Source organism: Buceros rhinoceros, unplaced genomic scaffold (genome assembly GCF_000710305.1).
Source record: "Buceros rhinoceros silvestris isolate BGI_N320 unplaced genomic scaffold, ASM71030v1 scaffold39566, whole genome shotgun sequence".
Lineage (NCBI taxonomy): Eukaryota > Metazoa > Chordata > Aves > Bucerotiformes > Bucerotidae > Buceros > Buceros rhinoceros.
Genome location: NW_010420007.1, coordinates 4,683 through 19,486, shown reverse-complemented (window position 1 = coordinate 19,486; position 14,804 = coordinate 4,683). Strand labels below are relative to the sequence as shown.

Genomic DNA, 14,804 nt, shown 5'->3' with positions numbered 1-14,804 from the left:
GTGCTGCTAGTGGCAGATTAAAGGCTGATCCCAAAGGCTTGAAGGGGGTCAGAGCTTATAAACAACAAAAGGGGCTTTAATGCAGCTGGGCTTTGGAAGGATCAGTGCCCCATGGGCAGTGCATGGGATGGTGTCCTGGGCTGAAGGGACACAGGTGCTGCATGGGGTACGTGTCTGGATGGAGAAACCAGGGCTGTGTTGGCAGAGGCAGGGCTGGGAGGGCACAGTTTTTCTGTAGAGAGGGATCTTGTGGGACTTTGCTGAAGGATGGTCTGATTCTGCGCCCTGTTGCACAGACCTTGTGTCTGTGCCATGCTTGCCACAGACTGGCCTGGAGTTTGGCTGTAGGTAGTGTGAGCACGGTGGCATAGCCTGCGTACTGTGATCAGGTTACTGCTTTCAAGGTACATGGTGCTTGGATGTGTTTTGTAGGGTGGGACCTGCCTGCTGTGGCTGGTCCCTGCATTGGGACCTGTGCTCTGTGCTTCTCTGCATGTTCTAGTACCTCCTGGCTCACCAAGCATCAGGAGTAACACCCCACTTGCCCTCTTTGGGCTGTGAGCTCCACTGGTCCTCCCACAGCCTGGGACTGATCTGCAGACAGGGGCTTCTTCCTCGGGGGCACAGCAAGGTGGTCCTGCCCTGGCATCCCCTGCAAACCAGCCTCATCCCACAGGGCTTTGACCTTGGTCTGACCCAAGGCTGGGTCCCAGTGCTCCCTGTGGCTGAGTGCAGGGCATCGTGTGCCCAGCCAATAAGAGAGCAGGATGTCTGGGCTAGAAGCAAGCCTGCTGCCCTGCCCAGAACAGCCAACTTCTGCTGGAGTCTGAGAGGAGCAGGCAGCACCAAGGGCTGCATCGCTGCCCGGCAGCATCCATGGTGTGCACGGCACAGAGGTTTCAGTGTCATGAAGTGCTCTGCAGTAGCTTCAGGATGTGTACCCCCAAAAATGTGAGAAGCTCAGGATGGAGGGGTCAGACATATAGGGGAGATCCACTGGTCTCCCTCCTTTTTGAGGGGATCCCTGTTGAGGGGTGCCTCTTGCTCTGTGCAAATGATCCTGAGTCCCTCGGGTGTGTGTTCCATCCCTATGTCACTGTGGTGAAGTCTCTGGGGAGCAGCCTGCTGTATTGATGCCATTCCTTCTTGGGATTAGCAGCAGCCCACGGTTGTGCTGGCTCTTCACCCTGCTGAAAGCTGCTCCTACCCTTCCTCTTGGACTGCAGGACATGCAGAGCAGCACGCTGGTAATGGCAGCGTCTGCCTGAACTCGGCAGGAAAGTGTTGTTGGATGGTGTTAGATGTCAAGGAGGGAAGGGAGCTGACGCTTGCGGCAGCGCCAGTATCCTAGAATGGGAGGGACGGGAGCGAGCAAGCAAGGGGGAGAAGGCATGAAGGAGGGAGCAAGTGGAAGAGGGAAACTGCTGGATCGCAGGCTGCTGGAGGAAGGGGGATGGTGAGTAGCGGTCAGCTGGACCAGGGAGTCTCTGCATGGCTGAGCGTGGGTGCTTTCTCAACTGCAAGAACAAGCAGCTCCTATTGGTATCTACTATGTTTTCCTTCTAGGACCCCTGCAAGAAGTCCTCTTCTATATTATCACCCATTGTGCTCACAGCAGCAGCAAGGTTGTTTCTCTCCACATTTCTGGGAGTGCATGCGGTCCCTGCTAGGGCTGTGGGTGCTCAGAGGTAGGGCAGGGTGTGTAAAGAGCTGCAGCACCCACTGCCAAGGTGCAGCCACATCTGTTGTGGTGAGCGGTAGCAGTTCAGCGGCAAGGAGACCTGGCACCATGTGGCTTTCTAAGAGAGAAGACCTCCTCCGGCAGGGCGCGTGGGAGGCAAGCTGAATTTATGCAAATCAACATTCGGGCAGGGCAGTGGGTTAATGTTCATGGCAAAGGGCTGTGAGATTGTGAATGCCCTCACATGGAAGGGACCAGAGTACTGCAGGGCTCCGGTGAGCCACCCCAAGGCCAGGCCATATACCAAGAGCTCACCCCAGTGCCCGGGCAGGGCTCTCCTCGATGCTCTCTTGCAGCACGTGGTGCCTGTGCCAAGGAGGTCCGAGGCTGTGCTACGGGGGACCATACCCACACAGCCGGGCTTGCAGGTGGCCTGGCTGTGCTGTAGCTGTGCCCAGAGCCACAGGATGGGGAAACGTACTCAGATGCCTTCAGTGCATGGGTGCTTGTGGGTCCTCTTGGCTCTGATGCCAAGAGACCGTGAGGAAGACTATTGTGTTGGGGTGGTTCGGACTGACTCCTGGGTGAGGCTGCAACCTTTGGGGTGTTCAAAGCTGCTGAGCCAGTGAGAGGCTGAGAGGAGAGTCTGTAGTTCCCTTGGCTGTCGGAACAGATGGGTGCAGGGGGGCATGGGCATGCCAGCACGATGCCATTGCTCAATCCACAACACAATGTTTCTGCAGAGGCAGAGTCCCTGCAGGTGAGGAGAAAACTGGGTGCTGGGGCAGGCCATGCCAGTTGAGGCATGTGCAGTGAGCTGAGACACTGTGTGCCAAACCCGGGCTGCTGTGCCTTACCTGTGCCAGGACTGCCCCAAAGCAAGTGCCTCTTGGGGGGCTGATAGGCATCCTTGTGCTGCAGAAGGGGAATCCTGCCTAGGAGGCAGCAAATGTGGCTCTTGTGTGCAAGCCATGACCACCTGGTGCAGTTGGTGTCCAGTGGGGCAGGAGTGCAGGGACAGGGTGGGGACAGAGAAGGGGCAGTGTAGTCTGGGTTTTGATGCTTAATCAGTGTCTGGGGAGCAGGTAACCTTTGTGTGAGCAGGATGAATCTCGGCTTGCTGCAGCAAGGTTGGGTGCATCCCAGGGAAGTACCATGCAAACGGCCACGAAGAGGATACAGCAGCCTATTCTGAGGCACACGTGTCCTGCCTAACACAGGCAGCCATGGCTTGTCCAGCCCTTTGCTTGCTGTCCCTTCTTGTATGCCTTTGGGAGTAACCTGTGCCTGGGCAAATGAACCCTGAGCCTCAGAAGCGCTGCAGAGATGAGTCACCAGTGATGCTGGAGAGAGCCCTGAGGGCTGTTCCCAACTCTGAAAGTCCTGGTGTCCCTAAGCACCCTCCAGCCCTTTCCAGCCCGATTTTGCGGTGGCCATCTGCTCTCCGGGCAGCAGCTGCACCAAAGGCCCCCAGCAGCGCCCATGTCTGAATCCTCGCTGAGTGGAGGGCAGGATCCCGCTGAGCTTTGGGGCTCGTGTAGGACATCTGGGCCTGGGAAAGTGTGCCTCTTCCTTTCTCACCCCTGAGCTGGAATCTGCTCCTATTAATAGTAAGTGGCTGTCGATAGCCGTTGTCAGCAGCATGGATGGGGACTGGAGCAGTGCCGGCTGACCCCCTCCTGCGTCCTGCCCAAGCATTTGGCCCTACCAAGGGATGGAGGTGGTATTGGGGCTGGGCTGTACCTGCTAAGTGCTCCTCTGTGTCCTTGCAGCCTGGGCAGCTGATAGAAGTGGGTGTCGATGTTGTCCCTCACTGCTGGGTGCATGCACCCCTTTGCCCCAAGCCTGCTGAGCCTGGCATCCTCCTCTGCTGCCCTCATGGGCTGGATGTTCCAACAGCCTGGCTGTCTGCAGTGACAAGCATGCTGGTAAGGACAAGTTGGAGGAGGAGCCCATGAATTACCTGTCATGCCAGTCAGAGCAGGGACAGAATCCTTACAGGCTGCATTTCTCTGCTTGAGTCAAATCCAAACCCCACATACCTTTGCCTGGAGCTGCTTGCATACGGAAGGGCTGGTGATAGCCAAGGTGTTTGGTCAGGGACATCTAAGAGGCTGTGGAGCACCTCTAAGGCCAGCTTCAGTGAGGTGCTGGGAGTCTGGGCTTTCTGGCAGCTCTGGAGGAGCGTTGGAGTGTGAGGGCCAGTGTGTGGAGCAGTCATACCCTCAGGACCTGCCTCAGGAGGCTTTGCTCCCTTTAGATCTGCACACCAGGGACACCACCAGCCATGGGAGGGTCAGGGCACATCCTGCCCTGCTGTAGCCACTGTGTGCCACAGGGTGTGCAGAGGTCCTGGTCCCCCATCCTGCATCCTGCTTTTCCTAGGGAGATGGTTTGTGCATGGTAGGACCCTTACACAGCTCTGCACAGGAATTTTGGTTGCTGGGTGAGTTGCGGCAGGGGGCTGAAGGACAAGAGCTTGATGTTTGGTCTGGCGTGTTTTCCTGTGGCAGTCTGTACTCGTAGTAGGGGCACTTGCTGATGATGGAGATAAGGTATGGTGCTCCTTCGCTTCCTCTGCTCTAAGTCCCAGGGCTGCTTTCCCAGGTGTCAGCATGGTGCAGTGCAGCTCGCTGCCCAGACTTCTTATGGAGCAGGAGCTGCTCTTCCCCACACCCTCTCCAGCTCTTCAGCATCACAGGACTCCCACCAGGACAGCCACTTCCCCAGCTGCTCTTGCTTAGGGAGGTTGAGCAGGGGAGCTGCAGTCCTGCCTCATTAAGTGCTTTGTCTTGGAGTGGGAGGATTTGACTGCTCCAGAGTAGCTGCAAGAGTGCTAGCACAGCTGCTCAGTGCCAGAAGCCAGTATCTGATTTTTCCATTAGAAGGATGATAACAGAGTATCCGGGTTTTCCTGCTGGCCCTGCGCAGAGGAGGCAGTAGCCTCTGGGAGCACCCTCCTCCATGGGATGGGGAGGAGTGGGAAAGTGAAGGCGGGGAGGGGGGTTGAAGGCAGTGGGAGCCCAGAGACCTGCTGGCGGTGCTGGGAGTGTTGCCTGGGAAAGATGTGTTTGCTGCCAACCTTTCCCTTCCATCCCTTCCATTCATGTGGGGGTTTTAATTCTTTTTTTTTTTTTTTTTTTTTTTTTTTTTTTTTTTTTTTTTTTTTTTTTTTTTTTTTTTTTTTTTTTTTCCCAAGGTCCTGGCCACAGTCACTGGAGCTATGAAGGTAAATACCCTGCAGTTACTCCTGCTTTTTACCTACCACCCAGCAGACGCTGGGCCCAGGCCAGCTGTGGTTAATGATTACAGGGCTCCTCTGCGCACTCCACCACCGCTCACCCTTCCCTCCTGCCTGACCCTGATGCTTCAGTGGTGCCTGAACCTGGGCACAGATGGGCTAAAGACCCAGGGGTTGTTCTGATTTGAGCAGGAAGCAGCGGCTGCGCCAAGGGTTTCTGCAGCCCCCTGGGTGTGGAGGGGATGCCCCTTGCTGCAGGGCTCCTCCCTGAACAGGAGCTTCCTGATCCCGTGGCAAGTGGGCTGGGCTCTCCAGGTTGGACCTGGAGCCTGTGCAGGGACTTCAAACTGCCCAGGGATTAGCTGGTGTCCTCTCCTCTGTCCTGTCACCCTTCCTCCTCACACTGCCTGGCCCTGTCCTCCTGTCATGGTTTCAGTGAGTTCTCCCATCGGTCATTATGGGCATCACTGCAGTGCTAGCACAAACACACCCCTTCCCACTGTGATGGTGGGCCAGCACCACCACTCTGCTTAGGACCAGGGCCTGACTTGGACCTGCTAATGCCCAGCTCCATCTTTCCAGGGGTCCTGCTAGGGGCTGGGCTGGCGATGAGCCTGGGTTTGCACTAACCCAAGACATGCTGGAAGCAGCCCTCTGCAGTGCAAGAAGGGGTTTCTGGTACATCAGCCATGCTCATCCCGACTATGGCACTGGAGAGAGGTGGCAGTTTAGGCATCCGTCCCAGCCACGTGAGCTGGCCGTTTGCAGAGCTGTGCTGGTGCAGTTAACAGCCAGGAACCTGTCAGACCTCTGGCTGTGGGCTTGTGTGATCCCAGCAGCGCTGTGCTACCTTGCTTTATTAGCACTGCAGGCGAAGTGGTGGGCTGATACCTGCCAGAGGCCAGGCTGTGCAAGGCAGTAAGAGTGTGATGAGCTGCAGAGCAGTGGCTCCTCAGCTTGCCACGTCCACTTGTAAATGATCTTCTTGTGCTCTTCTCAACACCCCAAAAATAGACTTTCCTGGCAGCTTACCACACTCCAAGACCTTTCCTGATACAGCTGTATGCAGTCACATGGTGGCACAGAGCTGCTCCCAAGCTAACCTGATGGAAACTAACCTTACATGCATGACTTATTCCCCAGCCAGTGCCTGTCCCCTTCCCCACCACCCACCAAACCTCCTTTTTGTCAGGCTTCTTGCCTGGGTGGTCTCACTGGCATTCCCTCCCTTTCTCCTCATACTAGACCAGGAGCACTGGAGTGAGGACTACCCGGACTGTGGGGGCATCATGCAGTCACCCATCAACATCGATGTGGCTAAATCCATCTTCAGCCCCCAGCTGCGGCCGATTCAGCTCTCTGGCTACAGCCTGCCTGCCAATGAGAAGCTTAAGCTGAGGAACAATGGGCACACAGGTAGGTTGCAAAGACATAGGCAGAGGCTGGAGCACAAGCAGAGCCTGGTCAACCTTTTCCAACAGGACTGGGCTTCTCTGACACCCTTACCTCGGGCTCTGGGAGGGGCATCCTCTTGCAGGCTGAAGTCATATTATGTCCAAGGCCAAAAGGGAAGCCTCAGGCAGCTGAGCCTTTACAGGTCCATGTGCTTTTCTGGCTGGAGACGAGAAACTAGGAGATGGAGAACTTGCCACTTGCTGCCTTTGGGAGCTGGATACAGGAATTTGTTAAAACCCGCATATCCTTTAAAAATGCATCTTTGATATTTCTGTTGCAGGTTTGCAGCCACTGTTTCTTACCGTGCATTTCACTTTCAAAGCTCTAGTCAGTCTCTGATGTGACTTGGCCTTTAAGGTACCTACCTCTCAGTCTTTTAGGACACAACATTGGTCAACTTCTTTAAGTTTGTGCTTTGGAATGCTATCTCAAGGTCTTAAAAATTTTTTATAAGTCTTTTTTTTCCCCTTCTCTCATTTTGGAATTTTTTTTAGAAGTCTGGACACAACTTATTTACATTATTCTAGTATCAGTTGCACCATGCCAGATATGGAGGAAAACCACATCTTCTTACTTGCCACTCCTCAGCTGGGGATGGTGGGTCCTGGTTGCTACCAGCTTTTTCTGGGAGCAAGCCAATTGTTTTATGCATGCTGTTGTCTGCCAGTCCCCAGGCTAAGAAAAGGTGGTGGAAGAAGGAACATAAAAACTCACTAACCTTGTGATGTGGCACCCCCTTGCACTGGTAGTGAGCGAGATGGAGCTGACCTGTGTGTACAGCAAACTCAAGAGGTCCGACTCGCTGTGTGCATGGTCAGATCAGCCGTGCGTGCATTGCACAGAGCCTTACGTTGTGTCCTCCTGCCCTAGCGTGCCTGGAGAGTTAAACTAGTTGAGCTCAGTAGATGCTATTTTAAACACCCTGGCATCTGGTGTTTAGAGAAGCAGTCAGAACATTTTCACTGGGATGGGGGAAGCAGTTTCTCACATGTGTAAAAGACGCCTTTTGTCCTGGCAGCTACCAGTCTGTTTTGAGAAAAGCCATAATCAAATAAAAAGTTGCAAGTCTAGTAAGATATTTGTACAGTTACTCCTTTTTGTAATATACAGTGTATACGTTGCATAAGCTTTTTCAAAGGCTTGAAAATGACTCAGGTAGATAGTACAAGGAATGCAATGATTTGGATATCTGCTTTCATATTGCTTTTGTATCAGTTACCAGGAGGGAGCAGTCTCCCACTTCCCGTGTTTGAGTTTTGTATCTCTGAACCCAGTGGCACTTAACGTGGGAGAGGACAAATGACTCATCAAAGCCCTATTACATGGTTCATCTTGAATTGGTGCCCCAGGTTGGTGATGTGACTAAGGGACACTTCACCTATAAAGAAGGAGGAAGGAAGGGAGTTGATATTAAAAATGAGGAAAAGGTGTGTAGAAGGCTAGGACAGCCTTTCTCATGGTCCAGGGATGCTCCTGATACTTTTGCCATGTGTCCAGGTAACTCAGCTTTTAGATTTGCCACACTGCCCCATGAGTCCAACATAGCTGGCTGAAACCACATTAAAGGCAAACACAAGTACACAGAGACAAAATTTTAGCTCTAAATGCTTTCAAAAGATTTAATACTTCCATGCCACCAGCTCCAGTGCTGTCAGACACTGTCAGACTGCTTCATTTGAACAGTCCCAGTTCACCAAGTACTGCAGCTCTCTGTCCAGCTGCCCTGCTCTTGTAGGCATTCACCACTCTGCTGGTATCTTTCTCCATTAATTTTGTCTACAGCCTCTTTATATTATTCTCACTTACTGAATAAATTGTTGCATAATATTTGGCTTGGAGCTGGCCCCTGGGAATCTCTGCAGAGGGGCTCTTTGCTTTCCAGCATTTTTATAGCAGCTGGTTTTGAAGGTGATGTATTTACTGGGCTGTCCTACAACCTGAAGTCAAAAGTTGAACCCTGCTGCACTGGCATAGCTCTGGGTATTGACTTGCCTATAGCCTCATGAAAGATGGAAAGCAAGTTTGTGGTGACAGATTTCCACAAGCCCAGGGTGACTCTCCCTTGAGACATCTCCTTTGCATACATGTGAGGTGGACTGGACTTTGTGTTTTCCTGACCAACTTCCTTCTGCCTCTGCAGTTCTCCTCGAGCTGCCTGAGTCACTGGCCATCACTGGTGGCTATGCCCAGCAGTACCGAGCCGTGCAGCTGCACCTGCACTGGGGCTCCCCGTCAGGACCTGGCTCGGAGCACACTGTCAACAGACACCGCTTTGCTGCAGAGGTAAGGAGCCCTCATGGCAGTGGGTGCATCCTTTCCTCACCTGGTGCTGGGCAGGGAAGGTGCTGGAGTGCTGTCCTGCTCCTAGCACATGGCCCTGGTTGCCACTGGCTGAATGCTGTAACCCCTGGCCAGGGTCCCTGCTCCCCGGGCAGCTCTGCAGCAGCAGAGGTCAGTACAGGAGGCCACGCTTTGGTGCTGAGCCGGGCTCATGCTGCAGCCCGCGGTGCAGAGGGGAGGAGGACACCACCCTCTGCCCTCAGGTGGGCTGGGACTGGCCATGTTTGAGTGGTGCAGCCTGTCCCTGTGCTGCAGCGTGTCCTGGACTGAGAGAGCAGGAGCCGTGGCAGTCCCTGGGCTGGGGGAGCCAGCTCCCCGGGTGGCTGTGAGCAGCATGCTTTGGGAGCTGCAGGGACTGTTTACTCTGTACACACTGTCCTCCTGCTCTGCCAGCTCCCATCTGGTTTTATCCCTCCTTCTCTAGCTGTTGTCCTCAAACTGAGCCCCCAGTATCTAGGTCAGAGCGCTGACTTGCTGCCCCTGACCGTCTAAGTTGCTGCAGGCAGACCTTCACACTTGCTGCTCTGCAGCAGCACCTTTACTGGGTCCCACCAGCACGTTTCCTTCCTCGGAGGGCTGCTCATCACAGGTCCATGTCTCTCCCAGACCTTGCTCTGGCAGGCTGGAGCCCTGGGGGGTTGGGGACCTCCTGGAGTTGCCCATCCTGCATCAGGATTGCATGTTTGCTTTCCAGATCCATGTGGTCCACTACAACACCAAATATGACAGCTTTAAGGAAGCAATGGGCCACCCAGATGGACTGGCTGTACTGGGAGCCTTCTTGGAGGTAAGTCCCATAGATCAGCCATGGGCAAGAAGAGGTAGGAGCAGCGGGAGGGTGGGACTGGGGTGGGCAGAGTCGGGCACAGTTTTGGAGACTGGCAAAGGTACAACTGCTCCTGGGAAGAAGGGGAGAGAGAGGGTATCAGCAGTCCTGATAGGAGGAAGGGTCGCCAGGATAGGGTGCCTGTCGCAGGGAACAATACCTCCCTGCCAGCACTGCCATCACCAGCTGGTCTCTGTTTGACCCTGTCCTTGTCATTACTGTGGGGTCTCTGTTTTGCAGGTTGGGCCAAGGGAGAACCCATACTATCAGGAAATACTCGAGCATCTGCCCAAAATCCAAAGAGCAGGTAAGGCCCTCTCCCACCTAGTACTTGTGTCAAGGGCTGTAGCCCGGAAGAGAAACCCACTGCATGGGAGAGAGAGGCTGCAGCAGGTGTTTGCTGTATCTGGGAAAGGAAGCAGTGCACAGCCTTTGCAGAAACAGCTCTCCAAGGTGCCCTCTGCTCGCGTGTGCTTCCCCTGCCTCCAACACAAACCCACTGCCCTTTCTCCAGTGCACCACTGGCAGCAGTGTGTACCCATGGTCTCCATGCTGGCCCTGCCTGTTGCCCTCCAAGGGGTTGCACCAGTTTCACTCCCACGGTGTTTCTTCTCCTAGGTGAGGAAGTCTTGGTGCCTGGATTCAACATTGCAGGTCTGCTGCCTGCCAACCTGAAACTCTACTTCCAGTACAATGGCTCTCTGACCACTCCTCCCTGCTACCAGGCAGTGAAGTGGACAGTCTTCAACCAGACCATGCTGCTCTCTCATGACCAGGTCTGTCAGGGTAATGGGCTCCACACTCGGTCCTGCCCAGGCTCTCCCTGCAAGAGTGATGGTCCACGCCGGTCCCCTGGGGCTCGCCTGGCTCCCAGGGCGGGGATACACCCTGCTCTGCTCACACTGTTCTCCTTCCAGATGTCAATGCTGGTGATGAGCCCGAGAAATGACGACAGCAAACCTCTGCAGAACAACTACCGACCGGTGCAGGACCTGCACGGGCGACGGGTGCTGGCGAGTTTCCAGACCACCCTCACTTCAGCAAAGCAGATGCCTTCTGGTAAGGAGTGCGTGAGCGTGCTCAGGCTGCACCCAGCTGCAGGGATTGAGTTGGGGCGAGGAGCGAGAGTCAAGGCTTCATGTCTCTTACAGAAATGCAACATTTGTGTGGGCTAACCCCGCCTGGCCGGTGACTTGTGGCAGCACTGGTTGTGGGGTATTGTTCTCCCCCAGTTCTGCACTTCCATCACCCTTCCTGGGGAAGATCTGTTTCCAGGAACTATGTCATCCTTGGTCTTGCAGATACAACAGTAGTGGGACCAGGGGATGTACGGTCAAGGGCAGCCCAAGCTGGGCCCTAGCATCCTAGCTGGCTTCTGCATCGCCAGATACAATAGCTAGATCCAGCAGGAGCTGCAGAGGTACAGGCTTGCAGCGGGCACCCCACTGCCAAACCCTGTGGGAAAGGCAGTGCAGGGGACGCCTCCTGAAGCATGTGCTCTGCCAGTGGGGCCATGCAGCCATCCTGGTGGGCACATGGTCCCCTGTGTGCCTGCCTGTCCTCAGTTCGTCCTCAAAGGCCTTTCTTGTGTTGGTGGTTTCCAGCAGTGAGTAGAAATTCCTGTTAATCCTCAGGTGTGACTATCGCTCTGCATCGCTGAATTCTTGCCTGTTGCTGGTCTCTGAGGTCACTGCAGTTTTTCTGCCCCACATCCTGTTCCTTTTCTGTTTTGATGGCATTTCCTACACCTTGTGTCAAGGTGACTGATAGAAACAGCACACAGGATTGGTCCCAGGCCCTTGGGCAATGGCTTGGTAACCACACACAGCGGTGCAAGGCACTTCCATTCACCGTCCCACCTGCAGCCAGCTCACTAATGACTGCAGGCTTTTAATCACCATGGTCTTCGGCCTGCATAGCAGTTTCCCATGTGGCACCACATCAAATGCTTCACTGAAGTTGGGAGAGATAAAATCTACTGCATTTTCTTTGTCTAGAATATCACTTATCAAAGAAGGATATCAGGTTAGGCTGGCATGCTCTATCTTTGGTAAACCTGTTAGACACTTTATCTTATTTTCCATTTGCCTCCAAGCCTTTCTTTTACCATGTTCCTGCAGAAGCTGTTCCAAAGCCTCTAGCCACTCAGGCTGGGTTGAGGGGGGAGTTGCCCAGCTCACCTGTTTGTTTGTTTTTTTTTCTTTTCCTCATTTGCTATTTCTATCCAACAACCTCCACTTTAAAAAAAACCCAGGAAGCCCTTGTTCCTGGAGTGCCAGAACACTATCTCAGTACTCCATCAGTACTGGATGAGGTTACTGGTGCTCTGCCGTGTGTGTGTGTGTGTGGTGGTGCTGGGGTTTTCTCCCCACCTCAGTGCTGGTAACAGCCTGCTTTAGCCCTGAGGCCACTGATCACCAAGATGGAGTGCTGTGGGGTCACATCTCACTTCGCTGCACCTCCTGCACCCATGCTTGCTGACCCTTCCCCAGTCACCCCCAGTGCAGGAGACCCACACCTCACCCTGGCTGCTAGGCAAAGGCAGCAGCTTTCCTGCAGCAGCCATACAGCTGGATGCAGCCCACAGATAGTGCCACTCTGCGCACCATACCTGAGCTGTGTACAGGTGATAATGCAGCTGTTTAAAAGCCATGTCATCACGATGAGTAAATATTTGCCTGGCCCAGCTCCTGCCCAGCATATAGGGCCACGGAGCTACCCCCATGTAGGGTGCCCTGCGGCAATGGCTGGCTGCATCCCCCCAGGCAGCTGTGCACCATGTGCAGGTGACTGTCCCCCTGGTTGCTGCCTGCTGGGCTCACCCCACGCCCCTTTCCAGGGTCTCCTGGAGGGCTTGGTGCAGTCATGGGGTGCTGCAGTGCCTGATACCCTGCCCACCCGTTTCCCAGGCAGGGGCAGCAGCAATGGGGGAATTACCTGCCTGGGCTCAGTGAGGCTTCTGTGTTGGCTGTAGTTCAAGGATCCTATTTTTCCTCCCCTTTCCTCAATGCTTCTGGTGGGGTGTCACGGCTAGGCTTCCTGCAGAAAGATGCTACGAGGTGCTGGGGGGCCTGGCAAGCAGTCCTGCTTTGGCAACACAGCCTGAAGCGTCACACACTTGACACTTCCCTCCCCAAACACCTTGGGCAACCTTTTGACTGTGCTGTCTCTCTCCTAGGTAATGACGGCTCAGCAGCAGGAGGTAGGTGAAGGGCTAGCCCAAAGGAGGGAAAGGTGACTGGGGTGTGTACTTGCCTGGGAAGGGGGTTCCTAGCAGCCATGTGCTGAGCTGGGGGGCAGGCAGCCACAGTGGGTTTGCAGAGTTGCCCTAACATCTGTGCAGCTGGCTCTCATCCTCTTGTCTTTCTCTGCTTTGCAGGACACTCCAGCTCTTCATTTCATGCAGGTAAGCATGCTCAGCTGAGACTGCTGCCTTTGTGCCCCCTGTGCCTTCAGGCTACCCACCTGCTTCAGCCTTGCCCCATCTCCCTCAGCTGGCAGCTGCAGGGAACCATCCCCCCAGTGTAAAGTGCCTGTGCTTGGCTTGCAGGGGATGTGCTGGCTGTGCTCTTCGGGGTGCTCTTTGCCATCACAGCATTGGCCTTTTTGCTGTACATCTACAAGCACCGCAGCCAGAATGCACGGTGAGTGATGGAGAGCTGCAGAAGGAAGGAGGACAAGTCTGGGGCATGAGAAGGGGCATTAAGGGTGGTCTCTTGGGCAGCAAGATGGGTTAGCAGGGCCCTGTGCCAGCTCTAACACCCCTGCTTCCTCCCCCACCAGGCTGGACTCACCAACCAAATCCAAGGTCATCTACACAGCAGCCTCCACCGAGAACACTGCATGAGCCCTGCGTCTCTGCAGGGGTCCCAGCCCAATCGGTTCGGCATGCCACACCACCTCCCCTCACTCCCACCTTGGACCGAGGGAGGGCCAGCACTCTAGCACCTCTTGGCTGCAGGGGCTGCCCACATGGACTGCTTCCCTGGGGCAGCATCTGGCCCCAGCAGATATTTTTGTTATAAAAAACAGTAAAAATGTACTTAAAAAAAGACTCCCATGGTGCCAGCCCTCTCTGCTGTCCTTATGTAAAGCTGTGGGGCAGGAAAGGGCATCAGCGGAGCTGGACCCATGGCGGAGAGGGGCACAGAGGGACCCCTTCCTAACCAGCAGAGACAGCACTTGCCTTCATGCCCTGGGCAGAGCTCCAGAGCAAGCAGCGCAGGGCTCCCTGCACAGCCCAGCCCTGCCCTCCATCACTCTGGGACTTCTTCCTCTTCTTATTTGTGCAAAGCATTGGAAAAACATAGCTGTGGCTTGGTAGTGCTGGAGAAAGGGAGAACTGAAGGTGGCAGAGCCATCTCTTCCTTGCTGGCCAACCCCCACCCAGCTCCCCTTTGCCTCTACTGTAGCTGGAGTGGTCCCAGATGTGTGGCTGCCTCTCACCTTTCCTGGTGGCTCTAGCTGTACTGGAGTCAAGCCCCAGGGAGCTCTACAGCCACACCAGAATGAAGAGAAATGGGCTAGAGAGAGGGGAGGAAACTGCAGGTCTCTGGCTCTCAGCAGCCTTTACCCCAGTAAAGTAACAGTAAAACTAGAGCCCAGCCCCTGTTAGGATAGAGCAGCAGCAAGACCTCCAGGCAACTGGGGTCTGCAACTGCCAGACCCTCCCACCCACAGCAGCACAAGCCACTGCTGCAGGGTGCTGGCACCCTCCCCACAAAGGCAGCGCCACTGGCTGTGCACAGCCCCGCTTGTCTGTGGTATTTATTTTTATTGGTATAAAAGCCCACTGTGGATAAAACTGCGTTCTCAGCCCTGAGCTGATGCCTGAAAATCCCCTTCCAAGTGCAGGAGAGGGCAATGACCATGGAATGGCCCTTGAACACACTCCCCAAGCTGTGCTGGCACCAGCTGCAAGGTTGTATCTCCTGAGCTCTCCGCCACCCTCCACGTCCACTGGGCCCTTTGGGTACTGTCTCTCCCCATTCTGGGTGCTGTCAGTCCCCTCGGGTCCCCTAGCACTGCCCCCCTGCACCAGGATGCTGGCTCACTGCAGGCCAGCGCTGAGGCCATGGCTCCCAGGGCAGCGAGGCTGGGCAAAGTGGCAGAGAAAGTAGCACCACAGCGGTTATCCCCAACTCAGAGCCCGGCACTTTGCAAAGCTGCTTCCTCCACCCTGCGGTGAGGAGGCGATGCGGGATCCACTCTGCTCCCTGGCACAGAGGATGGGACAACTCCCGTGGCAGGGGGGGGGGAAG

General features: G+C 55.0%; 1 protein-coding gene across 1 annotated transcript; it reads left to right on the top strand.

Annotated features, from left to right (window-relative positions):
- Positions 1–4,880: 4,880 nt before the first annotated feature.
- On the top strand, positions 4,881–13,390 carry LOC104496078 (carbonic anhydrase 9-like; the record flags this gene model as incomplete). The annotated part of the gene is made up of 11 exons (XM_010139147.1): positions 4,881–4,910; positions 6,168–6,338; positions 8,518–8,660; positions 9,412–9,504; positions 9,784–9,850; positions 10,162–10,319; positions 10,461–10,602; positions 12,722–12,745; positions 12,923–12,949; positions 13,094–13,187; positions 13,327–13,390. Coding segments are annotated over 11 exons (1,013 nt in total), but the record flags the coding sequence as incomplete, so codon positions are not given.
- Between the last annotated feature and the right edge of the window lie 1,414 nt (positions 13,391–14,804).